General features: G+C 36.4%; 1 protein-coding gene and 1 non-coding gene across 3 annotated transcripts; one reads left to right on the top strand and one right to left on the bottom strand.

The window, feature by feature from the left end:
- Nucleotides 1–950: 950 nt before the first annotated feature.
- On the top strand, nucleotides 951–1,040 carry LOC113694381 (small nucleolar RNA R32/R81/Z41). Its single transcript, XR_003449337.1, has one exon. It is a non-coding gene; the product is annotated as a small nucleolar RNA R32/R81/Z41 (small nucleolar RNA).
- Nucleotides 1,041–18,197: 17,157 nt separating this feature from the next.
- LOC113691817 (proteasome subunit beta type-1-like) lies at nucleotides 18,198–22,427 on the bottom strand. Of its 2 annotated transcripts, none has more exons than XM_072053302.1 (8): nucleotides 21,797–22,427; nucleotides 20,913–21,104; nucleotides 20,177–20,311; nucleotides 20,013–20,091; nucleotides 19,653–19,781; nucleotides 19,421–19,563; nucleotides 19,275–19,336; nucleotides 18,198–18,605 (listed from the first exon to the last, which is right to left on the bottom strand). In XM_072053302.1, the coding sequence occupies exons 3-6, from the start codon at nucleotides 20,245–20,247 to the stop codon at nucleotides 19,480–19,482; spliced, it is 363 nt and encodes a 120-aa protein (XP_071909403.1). In that variant the 5' UTR covers nucleotides 20,248–20,311; nucleotides 20,913–21,104; nucleotides 21,797–22,427; the 3' UTR covers nucleotides 18,198–18,605; nucleotides 19,275–19,336; nucleotides 19,421–19,479. The 2 variants fall into 2 exon arrangements, with proteins under 2 accessions (XP_071909403.1, XP_071909404.1); XM_072053303.1 differs by having other exon boundaries at nucleotides 20,013–20,070.
- Nucleotides 22,428–23,811: the final 1,384 nt, after the last annotated feature.

Genomic DNA, 23,811 nt, shown 5'->3' with positions numbered 1-23,811 from the left:
TTTTAATGCAACTAGAAAGTGATGCGAATTGCTTGGACAAACAATCCCGCAGTTTTTAGTATGTTTAAGATGGATAATTACCATATTTATGTTTCTAGCTGACTAGGTTTAGCAGTTGTATGCTTCTGCCATATTAACATGCATGAGATTGACAGATTCGCCATTCTTTTTTTCTATGGACAAATAATATCGTTATATTCCTGAACAAAAAGTTGAAAAAGAGAGATCAAAGGGGATACCTACCGAGTGAAAAGGTTGAAGAAAGATGACCTCTCAAGTTTTGTTGGTTATCCATCTTTCGTCTGACCCTATATCATGACTAGGTTCATCCATTCTCCAGAAAACAGCATGTGGCTTGTGAATGGTAATTACATGCAGAAACTGCATGTGTGGAGACAGGAGAGCTCTATAAATAGAGTGAGCTAACAAGGGGCAAAAGCATAGATTATTTAATAGAGCATTAGATGCTCTCTAGAGTTCCCTCGAAACACTTCAATGGGGACAATTATTTTCTGCCTCAGTTAGGCCAAAGAATTCAGCCTAGTGAAGTGTTTGGGGGAACTCCTGAGTTCATTTGATACATATCAACAATTTTGACAAAGCGAGTTTTTTATAGGCGCTCTTAGAAGACCTCATCATTATTCTCTCTCTAGCCTTTTTTTTGTTTTTTTTGTTTTTAATCTTTTTCAATACTGGATAAACTTTCTCAACAAATTTCTCTCTTAGCCTTCCGTGGATGCTTTTTCATGTTAAACAACTATGTAAATTTCTTATCTCTTATCTTTTGGACTTGCAGGTACGTTAGGAAGGTTTCGACTTTTATTTTCTTCATATTTTTTGCTCGAAATTCTTTGGGTTTAGTAATGGTTCTTCTTTTTGTCTTCATATTTTTTTTTTCTTAATAGGTATCGAATTTTTTATGTTAATAATTTCACCTTGTATATTAAGGAGGATGAATATGATGAAAGTAATAAAAGGTACTGATGAAATTTCTTCATTTTATTTATAATAGTCTTTGCTATGTTCTTTCTGATTCATTCTCCAAATTAATAGAGGAAAAAAAAAACATAGTTTCACTTAAACTAAAGAAAACGTAAAAGCAAAATAGATGCTGGTGCAATGCACTAGGTGACAACTAGTTAGTAATGAGATAGTTGGCATGACCACATTCCAAAGTATCTTCTGCATAAATTAATTATTTGTACCATAACATAACAACTAGTTGAACTTTGAAGCTCTTGTTTTGGTAAGTTAGGGAAAGAAAAAATTCGTGAACAATTTTGTCTTTAAAGCTTGGTTAGTCAACTTCATATTTTGATGCTCCATTTTAGAAAAAGGAAAATGGCCATTTTCGTCCATTATCTTTGGAGTTTTGATCAATTTAGTCCCTTATTTATCACTGTAGCCATTTTAGTTTTTTATCTTTAAAAAAAAGATAATCTAGGATATCAAACAGAAAAAATGAAAATCTCTAATGGAATTAGTTAAGTGCAAGCCATGTGAAGTGCTATGACTATTTTGGTCTATTACCATCAAGATCATGTCTAATTTTATCTTTTCAGTAATTTAAACTCACATTTTCACAAAATAAAATCAATGTAGGACTTTTAATGAGAAACTAGAAAACCATAATAGACATATAAGGGACAAAATTGGACATGATTTTGAAGATAATAGACCAAAACCATCATGTCTAATAGTGCACATGCCTTATATGTGACTAATTCTGTTAAAAATTTCTAATTTTCCATTAGAGGTCTTAAATTGGCATTCTTTTGTAAAGATAAGAGACTAGAATGATCATGAAGATAGACAAGGGACTAAACTGGCCAAAATCCAAAAGATGAAGGATCAAAATGGCCATTTTTCTAAAAAATACGAAGACTATTATGAGCATTACTCCCCACACTACACATACTCCCTTCGTCCCAATATTAGAGCCGTTTTTATGGAAATCCAATTTTTTTACGGAGACATGATAATCATATGTCTAGATGAGGTGGCATTAATAATTGACAATAGCATTCTTTTTAAAAGTTGCTTTTTCAAATGACAAAATTGGAAAGCATGTGTTAAATTTAAAATGGTGACTCTTATTTTGAGGTATCAATAAAGTGAAAATATGACAATAACAATGGGATGGAAGGAGTAAAGAGGATTATAAAAATTCAAAATGGTAGATTATTAATTTAATGCACATATATTTCTACACTAATATGCGTTTAAGTATATATTAATTTTCTTTCGTATAACATCATGACTCCGCCAGTAATTCACTTGACATCTCCAATTATGCTTCATTCACGTACAATTTCTTTAATAATTTCTATGAACAGTCTATGCTTTAAAATGATCTCAGAAACAGATACGAAGACAATATGACCTCATGCTGAATGTTGAGTTATGCTTCCCCTTCCCAGTTGTTAACTGTTGAATTTAGTCAGGAAAATGAGCAATATCTGATCATTTAGGTGGCAAAATTACTAATTGCAGCTTCATGTGTTTACGTGTTTGGCCAGTTTTCACAACAAAATGGTATTGTTAGTCTGCATGGACGTCAAACATTTTAGAGCTGTGCTCTCAATTCCAAAAAGCTAGTTGAAAACAATTCAATTATTTTTGAAAAACCAATTTCGGAAAGATTTAAGCCTCTTAAATCTGGAAAATATTTTGAAAAACCAATTTGGGAAAGATTTAGTCAAGGTTCAACCAGTGATTCAAGCCTCTTAAGTTTCAGAAATTTTCCCTTGAGTAACCAGCTTCTTGTCACCCAATAGCTCAAGAGTAACATAAAAGAAAAATTAATAGATACTTAGAATCATATTAGGGTAGAAATATATGCGTTTTAACCTGATATTTTACCATTATGAATTTTTATAATCCCTTTGTGTGTAGGGTGGTGTAACTTTTGAAAAATTGTTGTTGACCGATCGATGTGGCTAATAAAGTTATCTTGAAAGCTGTTACATGATTTCAAGGTACATCTAAATCATGGTAAAGCTCAAACAAACAATTCATCTTTCATCAAGATGGTAATGACATAACAAAGGGCTAATACATCGCTAAAGTTTGTACTTTCGTTTGAGTTTCTAATTATAGACACATACAAACAAGGTCTATAATATTTATGAAGTTCTTGACATTATGGGGTCAAATTCATGGGTCATGCTATGGCCTAATATGTCGAGCTGTTTGCTTTCCAGAATTGCACTTTTACCTCTTACCATTACGAAATCCTTTAACTCAAAAGTAGTTTCCAAAATGGTATCTTGGAGGGACTATTTATGACTATGGTTTTATGTACAATGAAAGTTACAGGTGAAAATATTTTAGTAGTTTTAGGTGAAATTCCTAATATCGAAATGATTTTTATAGCTTTAAAACAAATTCTTGGATGATGGTTTTGGGATTCACCATTTGAGGGTGTGGCAGCTTCTAATGATGAATTTATAGGTTTTTTGGATGGTAAAGCTTTGTATTAGCTTATGAGAGATTGGAATTTCATTGATATTTTGCTATTGCCTTTAATCTTCAAACTGAGATTGGAATTTCTTTGATAGCTTTGTTGCTGCCTTTGATCTTCAAACTTAGCAATTACTTGATCATCATGGTGATAGCATTCACCCGAATTAAGAGAAAGGCTTGCTATAACAACATATACACAACATACCAAACAACAATGACTTGTGGTAAACGTTTAATCCTAATATGCAGAAGTAATTATCTTCTTTCTCACAAAACAACAACAAAACAAGGAATGAAAACTTATAAAAGTTAGTCAAATGGTAGGGTTGGCTAAACCCCACCATACTAGGTGGTTTTCTTTGAAGGGAAAAAAAATAAAACTAAGAACATATCACATTAAGCACAAGATTTGCTCCTACGCAATTTTATTTACTTAAAAGTAATGCATAAAGGATTTTGCTTACTTGAATAAAAGATATACAATGGAAATAAAGGTAACTTGAAATCTTGAATATATTATGGCTTCACTTGGAAATCAAGTTCCATCTATTCAGTTAAGAATTTTTTTGTAAACCGCCACAAAAAGCCAAATACGAGTTCTATGATATAATGTAATAGAAAATTTGGAATTAACTTTTTGCCCCTTTGCTAATTTTTTCTAAGTTTAGACTTAGAGGAGTCTTTTTCCAAATGAATTTTTATGTATTATGCATCATTTAGAGGACTATATTTTTTTGATTAGTAGTCTATGCCTTCGGGAGGACTAACTACTTGGCTTGCATCCTTAGGACGATTGTCCGTTTATTTTCACGAGATCTCATTTAAGTACAGTGTCTTTCAATAATCCAAGATAGCTAAACTTTTAAGAGTTTTCTTAGAATTTTTTTGAATATAATAGGAATTCATTAATCAACTAGAAGATATAAGATGATGAAGCTTGTCCACCCCTGAGTTGATTACATCATGACCTTTTGGATCTCCTAGAAGGAACGTGTTAGAAGCTCTTGTTGAAAATAAAACTTCAAATGGAACAAGTTAGAAACCCAGGATTTCTCCACACAACCTGTCATACTTATGTCCTTCTTCTCAAAAAGAACTACTTTGCTAAGTCTTTTGAGATACTCTACTAGATGGACGAAATGGTTGTTGATAACTTGGAAAAGTTCCTCCTCAGTAACTTCCTTTGTTTTTCTTTCTCCTTGAGTGAAGTCATCATCACCATACTCACTTCATTCATGTTCTTCTAGGATATCCACAAATACTTGCTCGAGCTCTTGATCAGAGGCATTTCCTTTTTTTTTTCTATGTTTACTTCATGACCATCCACTCTTTCTCTTTTTCTTTTTAAGGTGCATGCCAATTTGTACAATAAATAAAATTTTCTTTCTTTTGCCCTTTAAGAGATGCAATGTAGCATTTCCAAGCAGCAACTTGAACCTCTTTCACTTATTCTATGCAAGCTTTAGTAGTTAGGGAACTTTATTATTTGATGGACAAAAGAGAGCATAGCCTCAAGTGAAGTGATAGTAAGACTCCCGATAATGCATTGCACGGAGAAGAATCTTTTATCACTTCAAAGTCCACCCTCATATTTACTACTTTTGGTGGTGGCCTAAGAAAATAAGAGCACTAGTTTCCCCATAGAAGTTCACTAGTGGAGTAGAGCTTGTCTATACTTTTAGCTTTTGCTAGAATTGTTACCTACTAGTTTCACATTAGGATAATGCTATGGTGACTCATCGTCACCTCACTTTTGAATATTTTAGTGATAAAACTAGTTATAAGCAGTTCCCATAGTCTAGACCAGTACTTTTAACGATTATTTTGTTACCAGTCATTCAAGTTTCTTGAGTTCCAGAAACTTGAAAAGCACGGTAAGAAGGTAAAGTAGTAAATTTGACCATAAAATTGGTAAATTCAGCCATAAAAATAGTAAGCTTTAATATCAGATAAGAATTACTTCTTCATTGCAAAAATGGTAAAATGAAATTTACAAATTCTTTCACTAATTTTACCAAAAAAAAAAGTGTCACATGTCCTCTTAAACCATCTCTAATTATTAAAAAAAAAAAGATTATTGTTGAGCCCCATTGTTTCCCCACCCCTTTTAATCCATTTTGATCTCAAGGCAAAATATATGCGACTGTACTACCAATTTTTCATCAATACTTCATAAACTAATACCCAAAATCCTTAGCAATTTGTTATTGATATCAATCCCAAAATCTTTCTTAGCTTTGAAGAATCTCTTAAGTTCAATTGATGTTGCTTTGATCTCCTAATCAGAAGTGGCCGAGGAGTAGACAATGTCAATTATTTAGAATTTTTGTATTAAAAAAGTATAACCTTTTGAGAATAAGCAAGCTGCAATATGATTATCTCCGCGTTCTGCAGCTGAAAACTTTTTGCTCAATAGAGTTTGTCAATTTTTTGCTTTATCTGCAGCGTTGATGAAAATAGTTGTTTCCTTTCCGCTAAACATGCATTGCTAATTCAAAAAGTTATGTTCTTTCTACCAAACATGCATTGCTAGTTGAATTCTTTTGCCATTATAGTTCTCTGTGGTCAATAATTTGCATGCCGGCTTCGCCCTTTCTAAATTTAGAGGGAGTAGTTAGTCGGAAGGATAGTGCAAGAACTGGCGAAAGGAAAAGGGAGGGAGGATTGAACGAAACTTAGCAGCTATATGTTGCCAGGCCAATTAGAGCAAGGTAATTTTTTTGGTATGGTTCAATGATTTACTTGAGAAACAGTACAATGAGATGAGAAAATGGGAAGGTATTTTGATTATAGGGTAAATTGTGCTATGAAAATAATAAGTTTGAATACTGATTTGGTAAGCATTAGTTTTGCCAAATTCACTACTTAATAGCACAAACTTACTATTTTATATGTGAAACCTACACGAAGTTGGATTAGAATTAATTACACTAATAGTAAGTTTTGAAAAACAAATGGTAAGTCTTATTACTTTATTGTCTAAACTTACCATTTTACTTGAACAACTTCCATACAGTTAGACTAGTAAGTTTAATGAGATCAATATTAAGTTTTGTCAGATAAATGGTAAATTTGACTAGTAAAAAGGTAATTTTCAAAATTTACTTTTTTATTGCACAAACTTACTATTTTACTTGAAAAACTTACATACAGCTAAATTAGTAAGTTTAATCAAAATGATAGTAAATAAAAACGTAACTTTTAAAATTTGCTACTTTATTGGACAAACAAACTAATTTACCTTAGAAACTTACCTATCACTAAAGTGAGTAAGTTTGACAAAAAAAAATATAGTAAATTTCATTACATAAATGGTAAGATGCAATATTAAAAAGGTAAATTTTGTTAAGTACTTAGAACTTACCATTTTACAAGACAATCTTATGCATTGAGTTGAAAAAGTTACATGTACTTTTGGATGAATTATTTAATTTACAAAAAAGGGATGCAAAAGACTCTAAACTGTCACAAAAGGAAAGAAAACCGAACGTTCAAGTCAATTGCCATTATTTTATATTGATTCACCTATCGGCATCTGTACCGTAGCACTATTCATCAATAATTTTAGATCCATCCATCCTACATTGAAGACAGACAACTTAAATGTTTCATGTGCTATCATAAATATAACAATTTAATTTACAAATGCAAAGCAGACTAAACGAGAGATTACACACAAGATAGAATATTTCCGGTAAATTAAATCTAACACATTTGTGAGCTATCAGTATAGATTTAGAACATATGTTGATCACCAAATTTGCAGTGCATCGATAACCTCTGCCATCAGAAGCATCAAAATTTTAAAATTTTGGTTAAATATCTAATAGTATTCTTATATTTTTATGGGAATCATTAATTTTGCACTCAAATTAAAGGATTCGTGCAATATCTAAAGGACTAATGAGACAACACTATAATTGCAAACTCAAAATGCAATATTTTGTAAATCTACAAATGAATTTGAACAAGATTTGGCTCTGTTTGGATATTGCTATCTTTTAAAAATTTATTTTTTAGATACAATGTTACAGAAATAAACAAACAAAAACAATTTCAAAAACATCAATCCGTAAAAAACAATTCACAAATACAATAATAATAATAATAATTCTATCACTTCTTTTTCTTTCGTAACCCACCATCGCCATTGCCACCTACCACCACCACTACCACCATCCTCTCCCTCCTCTCTTCTCTCACCTTCTCTTTCTCCCCCTTCTTCCTTTTTCCTCTTCCTCCCTTTCCCTTCTTCCTTCTCCTCCCTCCTCCTCTCCTCTCCCTACCCTTTCCCTATGCCAGAAACTCCTTCCCCTCCACTTCAGATCTGGTTGCTGGTGCACGGCCATCGATTAGATGGTCGCGACTAGCTTCTGATTGCGACCAGTTACTACTAGATCTGAATCTCTGGTTGAGGCCCTTTGGCTGTGACCAGTCACGGAGGGGGAGAGAGGGGGGAGCAGAAGGGTGCCAGCGGGAAAAGGGAAGGGAGGGGAGGAAAGGAGGGGAAGGGGAGAAGAGAGAGAAAGAAGAAGGGGGAGAAAGAGAAAAAGAGAAAAGAAAGGAGGAAGGAGGATGGAGAGGATGGTAGCGGCTGGTGGTAGCAGTCAGTGGTGTAAACTTTTAAAAAATACCTTAAATGTTTTAAATTCTAAAAATACCCTAAAATACATCTAAAAAATACCCCTGAAAACACCCTAATACATCTATTAAAAAAATTTTCAAATACAATACTACAACAAATTTTTGAAAAATACTCTAAAAAATACCTAATCCTCAGCACACAGAGAGAGAGAGAGAGTAAACATACCTCTCCAAACAGCTGCTCCAAATGCAAATTACGATCAGCTGAACCAACAATCTTTAGTATTAACAACTTCCGTTATTATATCCAAAAGAAACTGCCCAAAAAATGCAAAAGAACTCGAAGGCGGCTTCAGTTACACTTGTAACGGCCAAGAAAACTGATTCTTCACCTATTACACGAGTTTATTTTCACAATGACATTCTCCTTCGAAACTATTGCCAAATTATTGCATTTCAAAATTTATTCCTTTGTTAATTTACTTGTTGCCACGTTGTCCTCTTATATTCTTTCTTTATGATAGTCACAATCCGCATCGATTGTTAATGACATTTCAACAGTTTAAATTTTACTACTTATGACAGTCTCAAAGGTAAATAAAGTTATGTCTTCATCTATTATTGAGTTAATTAGTATTTTCTCATATTAGATTGGCTCATATAATAGTGTGTTAACTTGGGTACTAATAATGACCTAGTTATATTCTCTTTTCTCTCTTTTTTTGAAAGGGTTTTTGTTATGAGTCCAAAAATGCAAGAGAATTTTTTGTTAATTATCTTTTCCCTCTCTAGTGGAATTTTTGCTGTTCACAAAAACTGTGATCATCACATATCTTGAAATGATTACTCACGTGTCAAACAATTTGAATTTTTACAAACTTCTTAAAATGTACAAAGTTAGGAGACCGCCATATATAAAATTGCATGTTACAAGAAAAAAGAGAGGAACTTGTAATATTATGATAAAAAATAATGCTATGTAGGAATAATTGTAGGAAAAGAAGTTCCTCTGCAAATTTGCAATGTAGGAGGTGGTCGATACTTTTGAAGCACTAATTCTAAACCCACTTTCCTTTTTCAATTTGCTTATAGAATGTCCTTGGGGCACCAAACAAAGAAAAATCATGTAATAAATGGAAGGAAAGATCTACAAGTGATTCTTTTCCTTTGATAGGGAGCCTATGTGGCAATGACTAGATTAACAAGGGAATAAAAACTGAAAGAGCATTACTTTGGATTATTTTTTGAAAAGTAGGTTATTTTAGCCAAAAACTCCCTATTACACATTGAAATTGTCTTAAACATGATTCAATTATTGATTTGAATGAGACCTATTATTTCAACGAGTTTTTATTAGAAATTACAGGTTTCCATTGATTTTTAAACTGATGGGCTACCTCTTTTATGCTAATGAAAAAATTGATGGTTACATTAGAGGATAAGCTAGTCATTTTGCCTCCATAAACACTATTTAAGATGCTGATGCACCACGCACCAATTACATAAAAAGAGGGTACAATAGTCATGCTATGCTAAAGTCCCTATTAGGGCTATAGATGAATCAAACCCTTAACTAATAGTTTAGCCTTGATTCCAGTTCGATTTTCAACGAACTTGAGGTCGAATTCGAATAAGAATTAAAATTCATTTATAGTATCAAATTGAGTTCAAATTGACTATTCCGGTGTATAATCGTCCTGTTGATAAAAGAAAAAGACGTCAAAAAAAATCTATATTTGCATGCAATTGGGCTAATTTCTTTGATCTTGTATATGAAATTAATGTTAATGAGAAGAAAAATATCACAAGTTTATTCCAATTCCAAATTATTGGAAACATTTAAGTTCACTTGGATATTTTCTTGGATGGCTTCATATGACCGCTAATATGGCAGAAACTCTACAGCTGCAGAAGAATTCAAGGACCAGTTGTCTATTTTGCTGTCGACTTAATCCACAATAAGCTTTTCTGCAAGATTTCTGCGATTCTTCATACTTTTCTGCAAGATCCACAATAATATCTTTGCTGGAAGGCATGCCAGTGATATCTTCTGCAGTATGGAACTATTGACAAATTCAAACTAGTGCATGATATAAGGATCATGTAAGCAATCTAGCTATTGAAGAACCAGAGCATGCAGACCCCTCCTATGTTAATTTTCCCAACAAACATAGTTTTGCACTTAATCAATGTGATGGTATCAAACAGTAACTAGGCAACAGAGCTGCTCCCAATGGAATGGATTGATAAGACTAGGGAAGAGCAAAAGATTAATAACAGGAAGAATCAAATAACGAACTGATGAATAACCCAATGAAATGATATTGATATTGATCAAATAAGAAGATTACAGACTTGGCGGGAAAGGAAAGAAAATGACAGAAATGAAGGAAAACAGAAGAAGAGAATTCTCAGGGAATGATCCCTTACAATGGCTAACAAAATCCTGATCGTCTACTACTGATCCTATCTTTACATAGAGTTAGCTAACAATCAGCTCCTTTGTCGCTTCCTAATCCAGCTCAGCCATGTGAGGGGTTAACAAAATCTGTTGTAGAGCCACTTGCTCAGAAACTCACGTTGCTCGAGCTTGTTTCCAGGAAAGGCGTGATTCTGATTTCCACGCCTTCACCTGCAATCTTCTTTATTTTGCATGTCTTCTTACTTCATAAAGGCGTGATGCCAATATTCCATGTCTGCAGCTTGTTTGAAGTTACCTACTAAAGGCGTGGTACTTCATTTCACGCTTCCAGCGTCTCTTAGCTAACTTCTGCTCGATGACAATTGCTCTTTCTTCAATCAATCTTGTCCTCAAGATTGAAATTCAGGGAATTCCCTCCTTATCTTCTCCGCATATTCCCAAGTAGCTTCAGCAGGAGTGGTTCCCCACCAGTGAATGAGCCACTGTACTGCTACTGCATTTCTCCTCTTGATGCTCCTGCGATCCAGAATTGCTGCTGGTGCCACCCTCAAATGTCCCTTTTCATCTAAGTTTGGTAACTGGAGCACCGGAGTTGTATTCTCCCCTACTTTTCTCTTTAGCAGGGATACATGAAACACAGGGTGAATTTTGGACCCTTCAGGTAGCTTAAGTTTATATGCTACCTCTCCTATTTTCTGAACCACTTGATAAGGGCCAAAATATTTAGCAGACAGCTTAGTGTTGCTCCACAGCTCCACAGACATTTGCCTATATGGCTGCAACTTCAAGTAGACCCAATCCCCTACATGGAATGACCTTTCACTCCTACTTTGGTCACCATAGAACTTCATTCTGTTTTGAGCTTCCTGCAAGTTGTTTTTGAGAATTCCATCCATCCTCTGTCGATCCTTCAGATGATCCTCTACTGTTGCTACTCTAGAATGAGAGTAGGGTCCTATTGCCAACTGGAGGGGAGCCATTCCATACAAGTCGAATAGACTCATCTGAATGGCTGTGTGGTAGGTAGTGTTATACCACCACTCAGCAAGGGAGAGCCATGCATTCCATCTTTTTGGCTCCAAATGTGTCATACATCTTAAGTACATTTCCAGTACTTGATTTACCCTCTCAGATTGGCCATCTGTTTGGGGATGATAGGCAGTGCTTAATTTCAATTTCGTACCCAACAAGGTGAAGAGTTTAGTCCAGAATTGACTGGTGAACACCTTGTCTCTGCCAGATAGCATACTTAAGGGAATCCCATGTAGTTTGCAGATGTGATCCAAAAAAAGTCTGGCTACTGTGAGTGCATCAAAAGGATGTGAGAGGCTGATTTGGTGAGTCTATCCACCATCACCATAATAGTGTCCTTATTCTCTGATACTAGTAGTCCTTCAATAAAATCCATTGTGACATGACTCCATGAGTACTGTGGTATAAGAAGAGGTTGCAGGAGTCCAGCATAAGCAATGTGCTCATCCTTACATTTCTTGCATGTGTCACACTGCAATATGGTATCCTTGATATCCTTGTGCATCCCTGACCAATGGAACAGTTGTTTGGCTCTTAAGTAGCTAGCTTGGATTCCAGAATGACCTCCCAGCTGTGAATCATGTATTGTAGCAATGATTTTCTTTCTTACATCTCCTGTTGAGCCAATCACTATCCTGCCTTTGTATCTGAGCACTCCATCCTGATAAGAGTGTTCTGATGGATTACTAGGTATGAGTATTAGCTGCCTGACCAGGTTCTGTACTTCTTCATCCCTCTGATAGCTTCCTATAACCTCCTTCATCTACTCAGGAATGACACATGTCAGCTCGGTACAATCTCCTTCCTCTCTGCTTACCCTCCTGGACAGGGCATCTACTGCTACATTTTCTTTCCCTTTTCTGTATTGAATTTCATAGCTAAATCCTAGTAGCTTGGTGAGCCATTTCTGCTGAAGTGTTGTAGTAACTGTTTGGTCTAGGAGGTACTTAAGACTCTGATGGTCAGTCTTAATAATGAAATGACTCCCTTCCAGGTAGTGCCTCCATTTAGTGACAGCAGTTACCAAGGCTAGTAGTTCCTTCTCATAAATAGACATTCTCAAGTTCCTGGGACCCAAGCTTTGGCTCAAGAATGCTATTGGCCTCCTGTCCTGCATCAGCACTACTCCAATTCCTCCATAGCAGGCATCAGTTTCTACTTCAAATAGCCTGGTGAAATCAGGCAAGGCTAGCACAGGGGTGCTGCACATTGCTAGTTTGAGCTTCTGGAAAGCCTCATCTACTTATGTACTCCAGTGGAATCCATCATTCTTCAGCAATATGGTGAGAGGCTTTGCAATAGCTCCATACCCCTTGACAAATTTTCTGTAATATCCTGTTAGACTAAGAAATCCTTTGAGCTCTTTAACAGAAGCTGCTTTGGGCCATTTTAACATACTATCCACCTTTTTTGGATCTGCCCTTACTCCTTCTCCTGAGATAATGTGGCCAAGGTATTCTACCTCTGTTTGTGTGAAGGAGCATTTACTCCTCTTGGCATACAGCTGGTGTTCCTGCAATATGTTTAGCACCTTTGCTACCTGCTGCAGGTGCACTTCCAGAGAGGGACTGTAAATCAGTATGTCATAAAAAAAAAACAGGACATACCTCCTCAACTGATCCCTGAAAATGTGATTCATGAGGCTCTGGAATGTTGTTGGGGCGTTTGTCAGGCCAAAGGGCATAACCTTGAACTCATAAAGGCCTTGGTGAGTTCTAAAGGTTGTCTTGTGTATATCCTCCACTTTGACCCTGATCTGATGGTAACCAACCCTCAAGTCAATCTTGGTGAAGTATTTTGAGCCATGTGATTCATCAAGAAGCTCATCTATTAATGGCATAGGAAATTTGTCCTTCAAGGTGAGTTCATTAAGTTGCCTGTAGTCCACACAAAACCTTCAACTTCCATCCTTTTTCTTGACTAGTAACACTGGGGATGCAAAATGGCTATTACTAGGCTGAATGATTCCCATTTGCAGCATTTCCCTCACCAACCTGTTTATTTCTGACTTTTGTACATAGAGGCACCTATATGGCCTGACTTGGAATGGGGTAGCTCCTTCTTTTAATAGAATGCTGTTGTCGTGGCTCCTCCTTGGAGGTATGCCTTGGGGCTCAGCAAACACTCCTTCAAACCTGTTCAGCAAATCCTTCATCTCTGCTGGAATTACTTCAGTGTCCTCCTTTTCTTCCTCCATCACATACAGCTGGGCAGTTATCCCATATGCCTGCTTTCTCCTCCATTTTGCTAGTTTACTCCCTCTGATGGCTTTGAGCTTAAGCTCACTGACTTCCCCCTTCAGCTCCACTGGTTGACTCCCTTGCAGGAACCTCATGGAGAGTTGCTTGAAATCAAACTCAATAGGGTTGTACCTGGCAAGCCAGTCTACTCCCAAAACCATGTGACAGCTTCCCAGTTTCAAGGTATTAAATTGATGTGTGAACTTGTTTCCCTGCATTTCCCACTGTAAGGCTCCTTGCAGTTGCCTAGATTCCAACAGCTCACCATTGGCAACCCTGACTGTCAATGGATTCCCAATAGCTGGTAGTTGTATGGTCTTTGCTAACCTTTCATCAATAAAACAGTGAGTACTCCCACTATCTACCAGAATTATGATCTCTCTCCCTGCTATCTTCCCTCTTAGCTTAAGGGTCTTATGTTCAGTTCCCCCTACCAGTGCATGGATGGATATTTCAATATTTTCATTACTTAACTCCCCTTTAGACAATCACAGAATTCTTCTGTATCCTTCCCTGGTTCATCTAAGGACTCCCTTACCCCCCAAGGATCATCTATCAGTATGTAATTCAGGTGAGCTTGTTTGCAAACATGCCCCAATGTATACGGTTTAGCACACTTAAAACACAACCCTTTTTCTCTCCTGTAACTCAGTTCAGAGGGGGTGATTTTTCTGAACTGGTCTACTGCATGAGTTCCTGTTTTGGCATTTCGACTGAAAACATGCTCTAGCTTCTTATATTGGAAGTTAGGCCACTTCATTTTGGTATGTGGAGTGAAATTCTGTTTGTTAATAGGTGGGGAACTAGGTGAGGGTGAGTATTTGTGCATCATCTTCCCTTGTGTTTTCCTAATGGCTTCCAAGTTCCTTTCCTGTAATTTAGCAGCTTCAATGGTGTCTGCCAAGGTGAGGGGCCTGGTAATCCTAACCATACTTACTATTTCCTCTTTTAAGCCACTAAGAAAGCATAATTTGTAGTAGGAATCAAGTTGACCAGGAAGAGATAACATTACCATAGATTTCAGTTGTTCAAACTTCTCTAGGTACTCAGTGACACTCCCAGTCTGCATCAGCTTGTTGAATTCATCTATGGCCTCCTCTGGATCTCCCTCCCCAAACCTCTCACACACTGCCATTGCTAGTTCCTTCCATGGAACTATCCCCTTCTTGTGGTACATGCCATGGAACTAGATGTCTGCCTTCTCCTGGAAATGAAGTTGAGCAATGTCTGATTTCAAGCCTTCCCCCACTCCATGGATCTAGAAGTATTTGTTTGCCCTTCTAACCCACTTTCTGGGATTATCCCCATCGAATGTAGGGAAGTCCATCTTTGGTAGGCTGGCTCCCCCTTTACTCCCCACCCTCTTAGTTGTATCTGTGGCAATTGCTATCCTAGTCTCACTTCCAGAACTACCCCCTTCTACCTCCTTTCCCTTGTCATTCAGTTTGGCTATGATCTGAGCCATCATGTTCATCATCCTCTCATAGTTCTGATCTAAATTTTTGATGGCTTTATCTGTGCTCTCCTGCTTATGCTCCATTGTCCTCACTGACTGTTCTATCCCATCATTCCTATTGGCAAAAGTCCTCACCACACTCCCTAACTCAGTGAGCTCCCTCCTCAGAGCTTCCTCCTGAGTTTTAGTCATTTCCCAATGGCTCGTAGTTAGCTCTGATACCACTGTGATGGTATCAAACAGTAACTAGGCAATAGAGCTGCTCCCAATGGAATGGATTGATAAGACTAGGGAAGAGCAAAAGATTAATAACAGGAAGAATCAAATAACGAACTGATGAATAACCCAATGAAATGATATTGATAGTGATCAAATAAGAAGATTACAGACTTGGCGGGAAAGGAAAGAAGATGACAGAAATGAAGGAAAACAGAAGAAGAGAATTCTCAGGGAATGATCCCTTACAATGGCTAACAAAATCCTGATCGTCTACTACTGATCCTATCTTTATATAGAGTTAGCTAACAACTAGCTCCTTTGTCGCTTTCTAATCCAGCTCAGCCATGTGAGAGGTTAACAGAATCTATTGTAGAGCCACTTGCTCAGAAGCTCACGTTACTTGAGCTTGTTCCCAGGAAAGGCGTGATTCTGATTTCCACGCCTTCACCTGCAATCTTCTTTATTTTGCACGTCTTCTTACTTCATAAAGGCATGATGCCAGTATTCCACGTCTGCAGCTTGTTTGAAGTTACCTACTAAAGACGTGGTACTTTATTTCACGCTTCCAACTTCTCTTAGCTAACTTCTGCTCCATGACAATCAAGTAATCATGTGCGGAAAGACATATGTCTCCAGGGCTATTATCAACTAAACAAGTAATAATATGACCTTTCCCCCTTGAAGCGGTAGCTAATTCTGATTTCATTTGGTGGCTCCAAAATACATATGGTAATTCAAATAGACTCGAATGATCTAGCAAACCTGCAAGTAACTAATCAGTTCGACCTAAAAAGTACAACTAATACCACCGCTTGTAGTATGAAATATGGCACTAGACTTCAAAAAGCTGATCTCTGCAAGCAAATAATATCAGCATACACATCAAATAGCTTCTCTTTTAGTGCAATATATATCTTGAACCACTAAAATGAATACTAAGGAAAAATACTAAAGCCGGATGAGGAACCAAAAAGATATTTCAGCATATGAGGTTTTAGTGCTTCACAATTTTGCAGGAAATCAAAGTTTGACATAACAAAAAAACGTATCTATGCACAATCAAGTTGAGAAAATAAACAGAGGAAATACTGAAGACATTTCCAACAAGATCATAAATTGTTTGAAAAAACAAGTAGAATGGTTTACTTTTATAACAAGTTAACAACATGAGAAAAATGAAGGGCAAAGATTACCTTATACCATCTGGGGTTCTCAGGTCGCGTGTAAGAACCATGAGTAAGTGCTTCAACAAGGAGAGAAGCATCATGGAATGAGTATTGATTCAAACGAGTCTCAAAAATTTGAGATCGACCACCTTCTCCGGATTTGCAGGGAGTGGCCTTATGTAAGGCACATAAATAAGTCAACTTCAATACCCATCCACTCCATAAACGCTAAGGCTGATAATTCATTGGTAGAGCAAAGGAATACACCAATGAGCACCTCAATTACATAAGCAACGGTCTTAATTTTAATCATCCTCTTCTCCCTTTCATAAATAGTTCTAGTAGGTGAAAGCTGCTCTTTCTCCAGTGTGTAGGTTCTAGAGTTACCACCAGGTATGATCCATGTTTTAGGATCAAAACGATCAATCCGGATAAAGCTCTAAAGTCGAAAATTGAAATCCGATGAGCAAATAGAACAGTTTGTGTCTATTGCCCAAGGCAATAACTAGCAGCGCAATTTAATACAGTAAATGATAAAGTAAACCATGAAGGTGCAGAGATAGAACACCATTGATGATGATCAAACGATGATTGACCATCATGCATCAATGGAGTAGCCAAACACAAAATCCAATACTCAATTCATAAAGCAAAACAAATATTACTGTAAGCTGAAGAAACTTCATGAGACTAAACTGAATTGATCAAGCATGTATAATAAATTGAGTTGACTATTGAGGTAGTCTAGTAGCTAAGATTAGACCCACGAATTAAAGGTCTTGGATTCAATTCCCGTCTTCCCCCTCCCCACTTCGCAAATTCCACCCCTCTACTACTTAAAAAAATTGAGTTGACTAATTTGGTAATTCTCTGGTCTAAACAGGGAAAATTTTGAAAAGACAGTTTTCAGCTAGACAAAAATTTTGAACCAAAACTAAATGAAGATAACTCTGTTTTGTGGTGCTCTCCATGAAAAAGTTTAAATATACCAATTGTGATATTTTGATGATGCAATTACAATATGCCTCCAACCTTCAATCCCCACTTTTGATCTATCCTAACTATTCAAGTTCTCAGTATAGTTTCTTTATCCTGTTACCATGATGTATTTATTTATTTTGGCTTGATCACCTTGATATTCATTAAGCCTTCAATTATTTTGGTTCTGCAAGTCAATTCTCCTTTTGTGAGATTTGTCTTGAATCTAAATGCAAAATTTGTGTTTTGCATTTCTTATGTTTTAGTTCCTTTTCAATGCATAATTGAATCTAGCACTTCATCTAGTAATTCTTTGGTACTAAATTTTTGTACCCTTTTTATGCATCGAAAAACCTTCCATTTCAATTTCTTCCAAGTTTTATTGTGAAATTGTAGGATGGGAATTTTTACTTGATAGTGTCTTGTTTGAAAAGAAATAGTGGTGAAATTTTATGCATTTGTAATTACTAGAAGGCATAACCGCGCTTCGCGCGGAAATATAAAATGCCCTGCCCAATTTTCAAACAATAAAAAATAATAATTTATTCAGAAAAAGTACACTTTTAGCATAGGATTTTCACAAGTTTGGATAGTGTATCGGTGCTTTAAATGTATAAATGTCAAGAGAGGTATAATTCATATATAATCATAATTCAAGATGGCTTATAAAGTTATCATTAGCCATGTGCTTTTTGCAACTGAATAGCAAAGTGGGTATTTGGTATGCCATAGTTTAAAGACAAACATAGATGTATAAAAATTTAACAAAGAAAATAAAACTTGGAAATGGGTAACAAAATATCAGCTTCATGCCCCGCGTCTATCTTCATAGAATTCAAATCCAAGGGTTGATAACTAAGAACCATGGAACACAGCCCAAGCCAACATCCAAATTAAAGCTCTCGAATTATGCTACGAGCATTCCACACTTGTGGCAACCCATAGATCCAGCAAACTACAACAACACGTCAATCCTTCCTCAGTTCCATACATTCACATCGAGTTCCCTCAGCATTCAAGACAAAAATTTCCAGCTTGTCATCCTACAAGCACCAAAAATATGGTAAAACAAAAATAATAGGCAAGACTATACAACATGAAAGGGAAGAAACAAGTTAACCATAGTCCCACACAAATGCCTCGATCAAGTGGTCTGACAATTTATAAGGAACTCTACACCACTATTCAAAAACAACTTTCAAGTAAACCAGGCCATCTAAGAGTTGATGTTGCAACAAAAAATTTCAACACAATGTCACTTACAACTGAGACATCAAACACCACTACATAGCCTAAGTGAAGCCTGCAAATGCACCTTAAGACCAAAACTGTTTTATCTGGCTACCAACCCAATAGGGAAAAGAAAAAGGGAGCAAGCAGGGAATAGGCTTTTTTTCTGTGCATACATACTTCTAGATGACAAAACATGAGCTTTTTACACATATCCAATAGATATGGTTTACTTACAAAATTCATTAAGTAAACACCAATAAGCAAATCCCACTACAAGGTATCATTTATCTTGTTAAGGAACCATCTTACAGAGCTTGCAATTAACTTCATTGGGCTAAATCAAATTAGAAGTTTCACATTCTTTTTGCCTTGCAGACATATGGGATCTACACTGGAAACTTATAGAAATTGTTCTGAGGTTTCTTGAACGTTCTCAATTAAGAATAACATGGGAAAGAGAATAGGCAGAATCAACTTACAGTGTAGATATCTCTTTCTGTTGCAGAAGTAAAACATGTCTTTGCCAGGTCGTAACAACATACTGACAACGCATGATTTGTAACTTAGTCAGAATAAACAAAATAATTACCAAACTATATTGTTAAAATTTAGAGAGAAGCTAGACCTTTGCAAGTAATAAGCGAGAGCTAGGAGACTTTAGCTGGTTGTCCAAGAAAGGCATGATCAAGGTAGAACCAAAACCTTGTTAACTATATCCAACCATTTCATAGAATCCAACGGCGTCACATGTGAAGACACACCCCTTCCCTAGTGTTGTTTAACAATGCAAAAAGGGCTAGATGAAAATTGGAGATGATTAAAGTGAATAAAATATACATCTATCAATGAAAGCATACCCTGACCATCAAGCTCCCCCAGAACATAAAAGCATGGTAAGCAAAGAAGCGCTTGTAGTAAAAGGTGTTCAACAGCAACTGAGCCATCGCAGGAGTGCTCATTTGTTTATTGTGCTGATGCTGATATATCTACATTTGAGGAAGAAAGCATTAAAACATCAGTTATAGCACAATAGTTCACTCTCACTTGCAGAAGGAAACTTTTGGTTATAATGAGTCATTGAAGCACACTATATTGTGATCATATCTACAGATTTTCCAATGATTTAAACAGAACCCTCTTTTCAAAAAAAATTTTTAATCCTAGGAAAAACCAAAATCTGATCTCTAAATACATCTTGAAAGACCCAGAATATTTACCTTCCACGTTGGAGCAAGATCCAAGAGTTCTTTTACTGAAAATATCATCCCATGGGAACTAAGTTTTGGAATTGCCAACCTAAAATCAAGGCAGATCTGTAACTGTAGATTCCTTAGCATAAAAGGACTCACAAAGCAAAGAAACAAGCCAGAACAGGTCTTACCTGAGGATACACAGAGCTAGAGCTAGATATGATGCTTCATTTGTAAAACGATAAGATGCATGTAAAAGCATGAGCTGAGACTTGCTGAATCATTTGTCTTCAAGAATGTTGTGGAGATGTAGGGGATTAGATAGTCTGAAATCAAGATCGATATCCCCAAAACTAATATCAATAATAATGTAGAATTAAAGTTTCAAAGATAAATGGTTCGACTAAATAGAGAAACCAGATTGCATCCCAGTCTGCCTTAAGAATTCTATTGTGACACTCAATCATTCTGCCCTAAATCAACCCATAACATAAATCAAGTATGGGTAAAATGGCAGACTTCCCCATAGCCATGAGAAAAGAATCTAGTCATAGGCTAGAAGTCTTGGAGGCAAGAAAAATAACATAAATCAACCCAGAAAAATCCCAATCGGAATTTAGACTTCACCATCAGCTAAAGTAATTAAATGACACATTTTGGATCAACACATAAAAGATATTTCAGAAGTCTTTCCCTCAAAAAAACTAAAAGAACAACCGCAATTATATTTCTTACTAAAGTGCCGGAAGATTCTACAAAAAGAAAAGCTTAATCAAATAAGGAAATGACAAATACATCATGATAAGCCACTACACGGGGAAGGCTATTTTCATGCATTATGGTAAACTCTTTCTCATTCACATTCAGAAGAAAAAATGCATGCAAAAGTCAATAGAGGGGCACAAAGATTAAACTGGTAAAACTCACCACGATCAATATCAACTCCAAGGATACTGCAGCAAGAAAACTTCTTTGCTGCCAATATGGATAAACAAACACATTGGAGCCACCAGTATTACACCATCCCAATACTCTAGCTTCTTCGTGTGCAAGAGGAGAACCACTGCTCCTCCTATTGATTCTCCTAGTAATATTCTCATCTTCTTCCTATTTTCTTTCCTGAAAATCAAAGCACCGAGAAACTCAACCAACCACTCATTTTAAGTCCTTTATATTCTTAAAAAATAAAAACAAGAAAAGTAGGAAATTCAACTATAGAATCCTACTATGATAAAAAGGAAATAGCGGATTTGTTTCAATTTTACAACAGATATTGTTAAAATGATGAAAGCAGTCATTAACAAAACCAATGACCTTCCATTGCAAGACGATTTCATGATCTGTTATAGCCATGAGAAAATCATAACGTTAACATTTCTATTCTACTTAGACCTATATGTTTCACTGAAAACCTCAACCAAAGCACATTTAAGAGAAAATGAGAAATTTGGTAGCCTTCACAAGCCAGCAAGAAAAGTAAAATCAAAGGGAAAAAGGAAAAGCATCGGCAAAAGTTAAGAGAAACAAAATCAGGGGTGACATTGAATCAAGTAATGAGATTCCAAACCGAACTACTAATATAAACTTGTGCGGATCTTCAACATTTCACCGGATGCCCTGCTTTAAAGGTTTTCAGCGTATAATTAGTGGTCAACATTCGCCCACCGCCGGCCACTATTCCACTACCACCCACTTAGGGAGAGAGAGCAATGGGCGTCGCAATATGAAGAAGACGGTGTTGGTGAAAGAAAAGGAAAAAAAAAAGAGAAAAGAAAAGAAAAAAACTCAAAGCAGGAGAGAAGGAGAATAACCTCATCCAACAACTTCAACATCTGTCCCACTTGAGCATTTCTGCAAAACCGCCATACGAACACACCGAAACCAACTGTAGTCAAAGCGAAGCCTCTATGAAGCATTTCATCCAACACCTTGCGGGCATCCTTTAGGTTCTCCCCTCGGAAGACAGAGCAGCGAGAAGTGAATTGCAGATTTCAGATTGGATTTTGAAAGCTGCAGAACGGAGGAGTTGTTGGAAAATCGAGAAAGCAATACGAGTTTTCCTGCCTGCAAGGAGCAAATAAGTGACTGATGGGCCATGGAGAGAAATTTGAGGACCGATTGAAAAGTAGCGGAAGTGTGCGAGAAGCTCAGCTGCTGAGAGGTCCAGATGAAGAAGGCAAGAGCCAGGTCGAGAAATGCAGAATAAATACGAGCAAGAGCTGGGGAGAGAAAGAGAGGAAGAGAAAGGGAACGGAGAGAGTTTGAGAAGAAGAGATGTATCTAACCCTAGAGGAATGGACAGAGAGAATAGAGAAGAAAAGGAAGAGGAGAAGATGAGAAGCGGCGGCTCAATTCTTGAGTCTGACGTAGGGTTAGAGAACAGGCCTAACAATCTGAACTCGCGCGATGCGCTAAACGAACGGGAAAAAAGGATCAAGTGAACACGACGAAAGTCACGTGAAAACCAATGTAGAATAAGACACGCTTTTGGCACGTGATACCGATGACGACGACGATGAAAAAGCAAATGAACAGTAACACCTTTGGCTCTTAGAGTGTTATGTTAATAATAGCATGATGTTTGAGTTTTATGAAGCATATACCATTTATGTTAACATTGAACTGGTTTTGCATTTTTCATGTGTTTGGTTTTTAAATTCTTTATTGTTATTTGTCCATACAATACAACAATATATCTCTACTACATTACAATAAGCAAGTGCGAGCAAACTTTTGAAACATTTTGCTAAAAATAAACCTTATTTTTTAGGCTCATTTTTAGGAATTGTAATTGCTCTTTATTTGAAAACAAATTATGATGTGATGCATTTTAACCAGAATTTTATAGGTAGAGCTAAGCTATGCTTGCACAACCTGATTCCTTCTAGTTGTGTGTGTGTATATATATATACATAAACATATATAGATGTTACACTACGTCAAAATTTAAACGAGGGATGGAGCGTGGTATGTTCCCCCATCCCTTGCCCCATTTGAGGCGGGGTTAGAAAAATCCCCCACTCCCACCCCTGCCTCATTTCTCCAACCCGAGCGAGTTGGTTGCCATATCTAACCAGCTGTTTGGCATACACTACGGAATAGCAATAGCAATGGCTATCAAAAATTCTTCAATGGCAATGAGTATTGCCAAAACCTTATTGATTGTTTGGTATTGTAATCAAAAGGAATGGGTTTTCAAATTTTTTTAATTTTTTTTCATTTCCCCTTCTTCTTCCTAAGTTCCAATACTAAACCCCAACCACCTTCAACCACCATCACCCCCAACGTGGCAAGTCCACCACTTCAACTAGTTCAAAAAATTTATAAGCCAAATGACTATCAAAACAATCATCTCACTTTGGAGAAGTTAAATTTAAAATTAATTTGACATCAAATTGTCCAATAACACATGGAGTCAAACTTAAAATCTTGAAGACCCAAAAAAAAAAAAAACACACACACACACACAAAAGGTGACGCTATGTTTTGCCTGCAAATCAAAAAATTAAGGGTGTTAAGGTTTCATAAAGAAAAGTTTGTCAAAGTCACAATAATTGCCAGAAAAAAAAAAAAGCTTCACCCAAGCAACAATGGCCACCAACACCACCGCCACCTACTGGCCATCAAGAGAAAAGAGAAAGAAAAAGATTGGAGGAGAGAATAAAGAAAAGGAAGGAACATGAGTATGCTTACAAAAACACAAAAAGAAAAGGAAAAAAGGGGAAAAAAAAGAGTACAAGAAGAAAGAAAGACTGGCGTCGCTATGGACAGATAGCCGTATCTTCATTCTTTTTTGTATATTTCTTATGTCATTTAGTGTTAAATT

This window comes from Coffea arabica, chromosome 6c (assembly GCF_036785885.1).
Source record: "Coffea arabica cultivar ET-39 chromosome 6c, Coffea Arabica ET-39 HiFi, whole genome shotgun sequence".
In the NCBI taxonomy this organism is placed as follows: Eukaryota; Viridiplantae; Streptophyta; class Magnoliopsida; order Gentianales; family Rubiaceae; genus Coffea; species Coffea arabica.
Note: the sequence above shows the minus strand (reverse complement) of the source record. Positions and strands in the feature narration are given on the sequence as shown.

Coding starts and splice junctions, on each gene's coding strand:
- LOC113691817 (XM_072053302.1), bottom strand. CDS start 20,247: ATGCTTTTACATGCATCTTATCGTTTTACAAATGAAGCATCATATCTA. Junction 20,092..20,176: donor CTAGCTCTGTGTATCCTCAG/GTAAGACCTGTT, acceptor CCTTGATTTTAG/GTTGGCAATTCCAAAACTTA. Junction 19,782..20,012: donor ATCTTGCTCCAACGTGGAAG/GTAAATATTCTG, acceptor CCTCAAATGTAG/ATATATCAGCATCAGCACAA.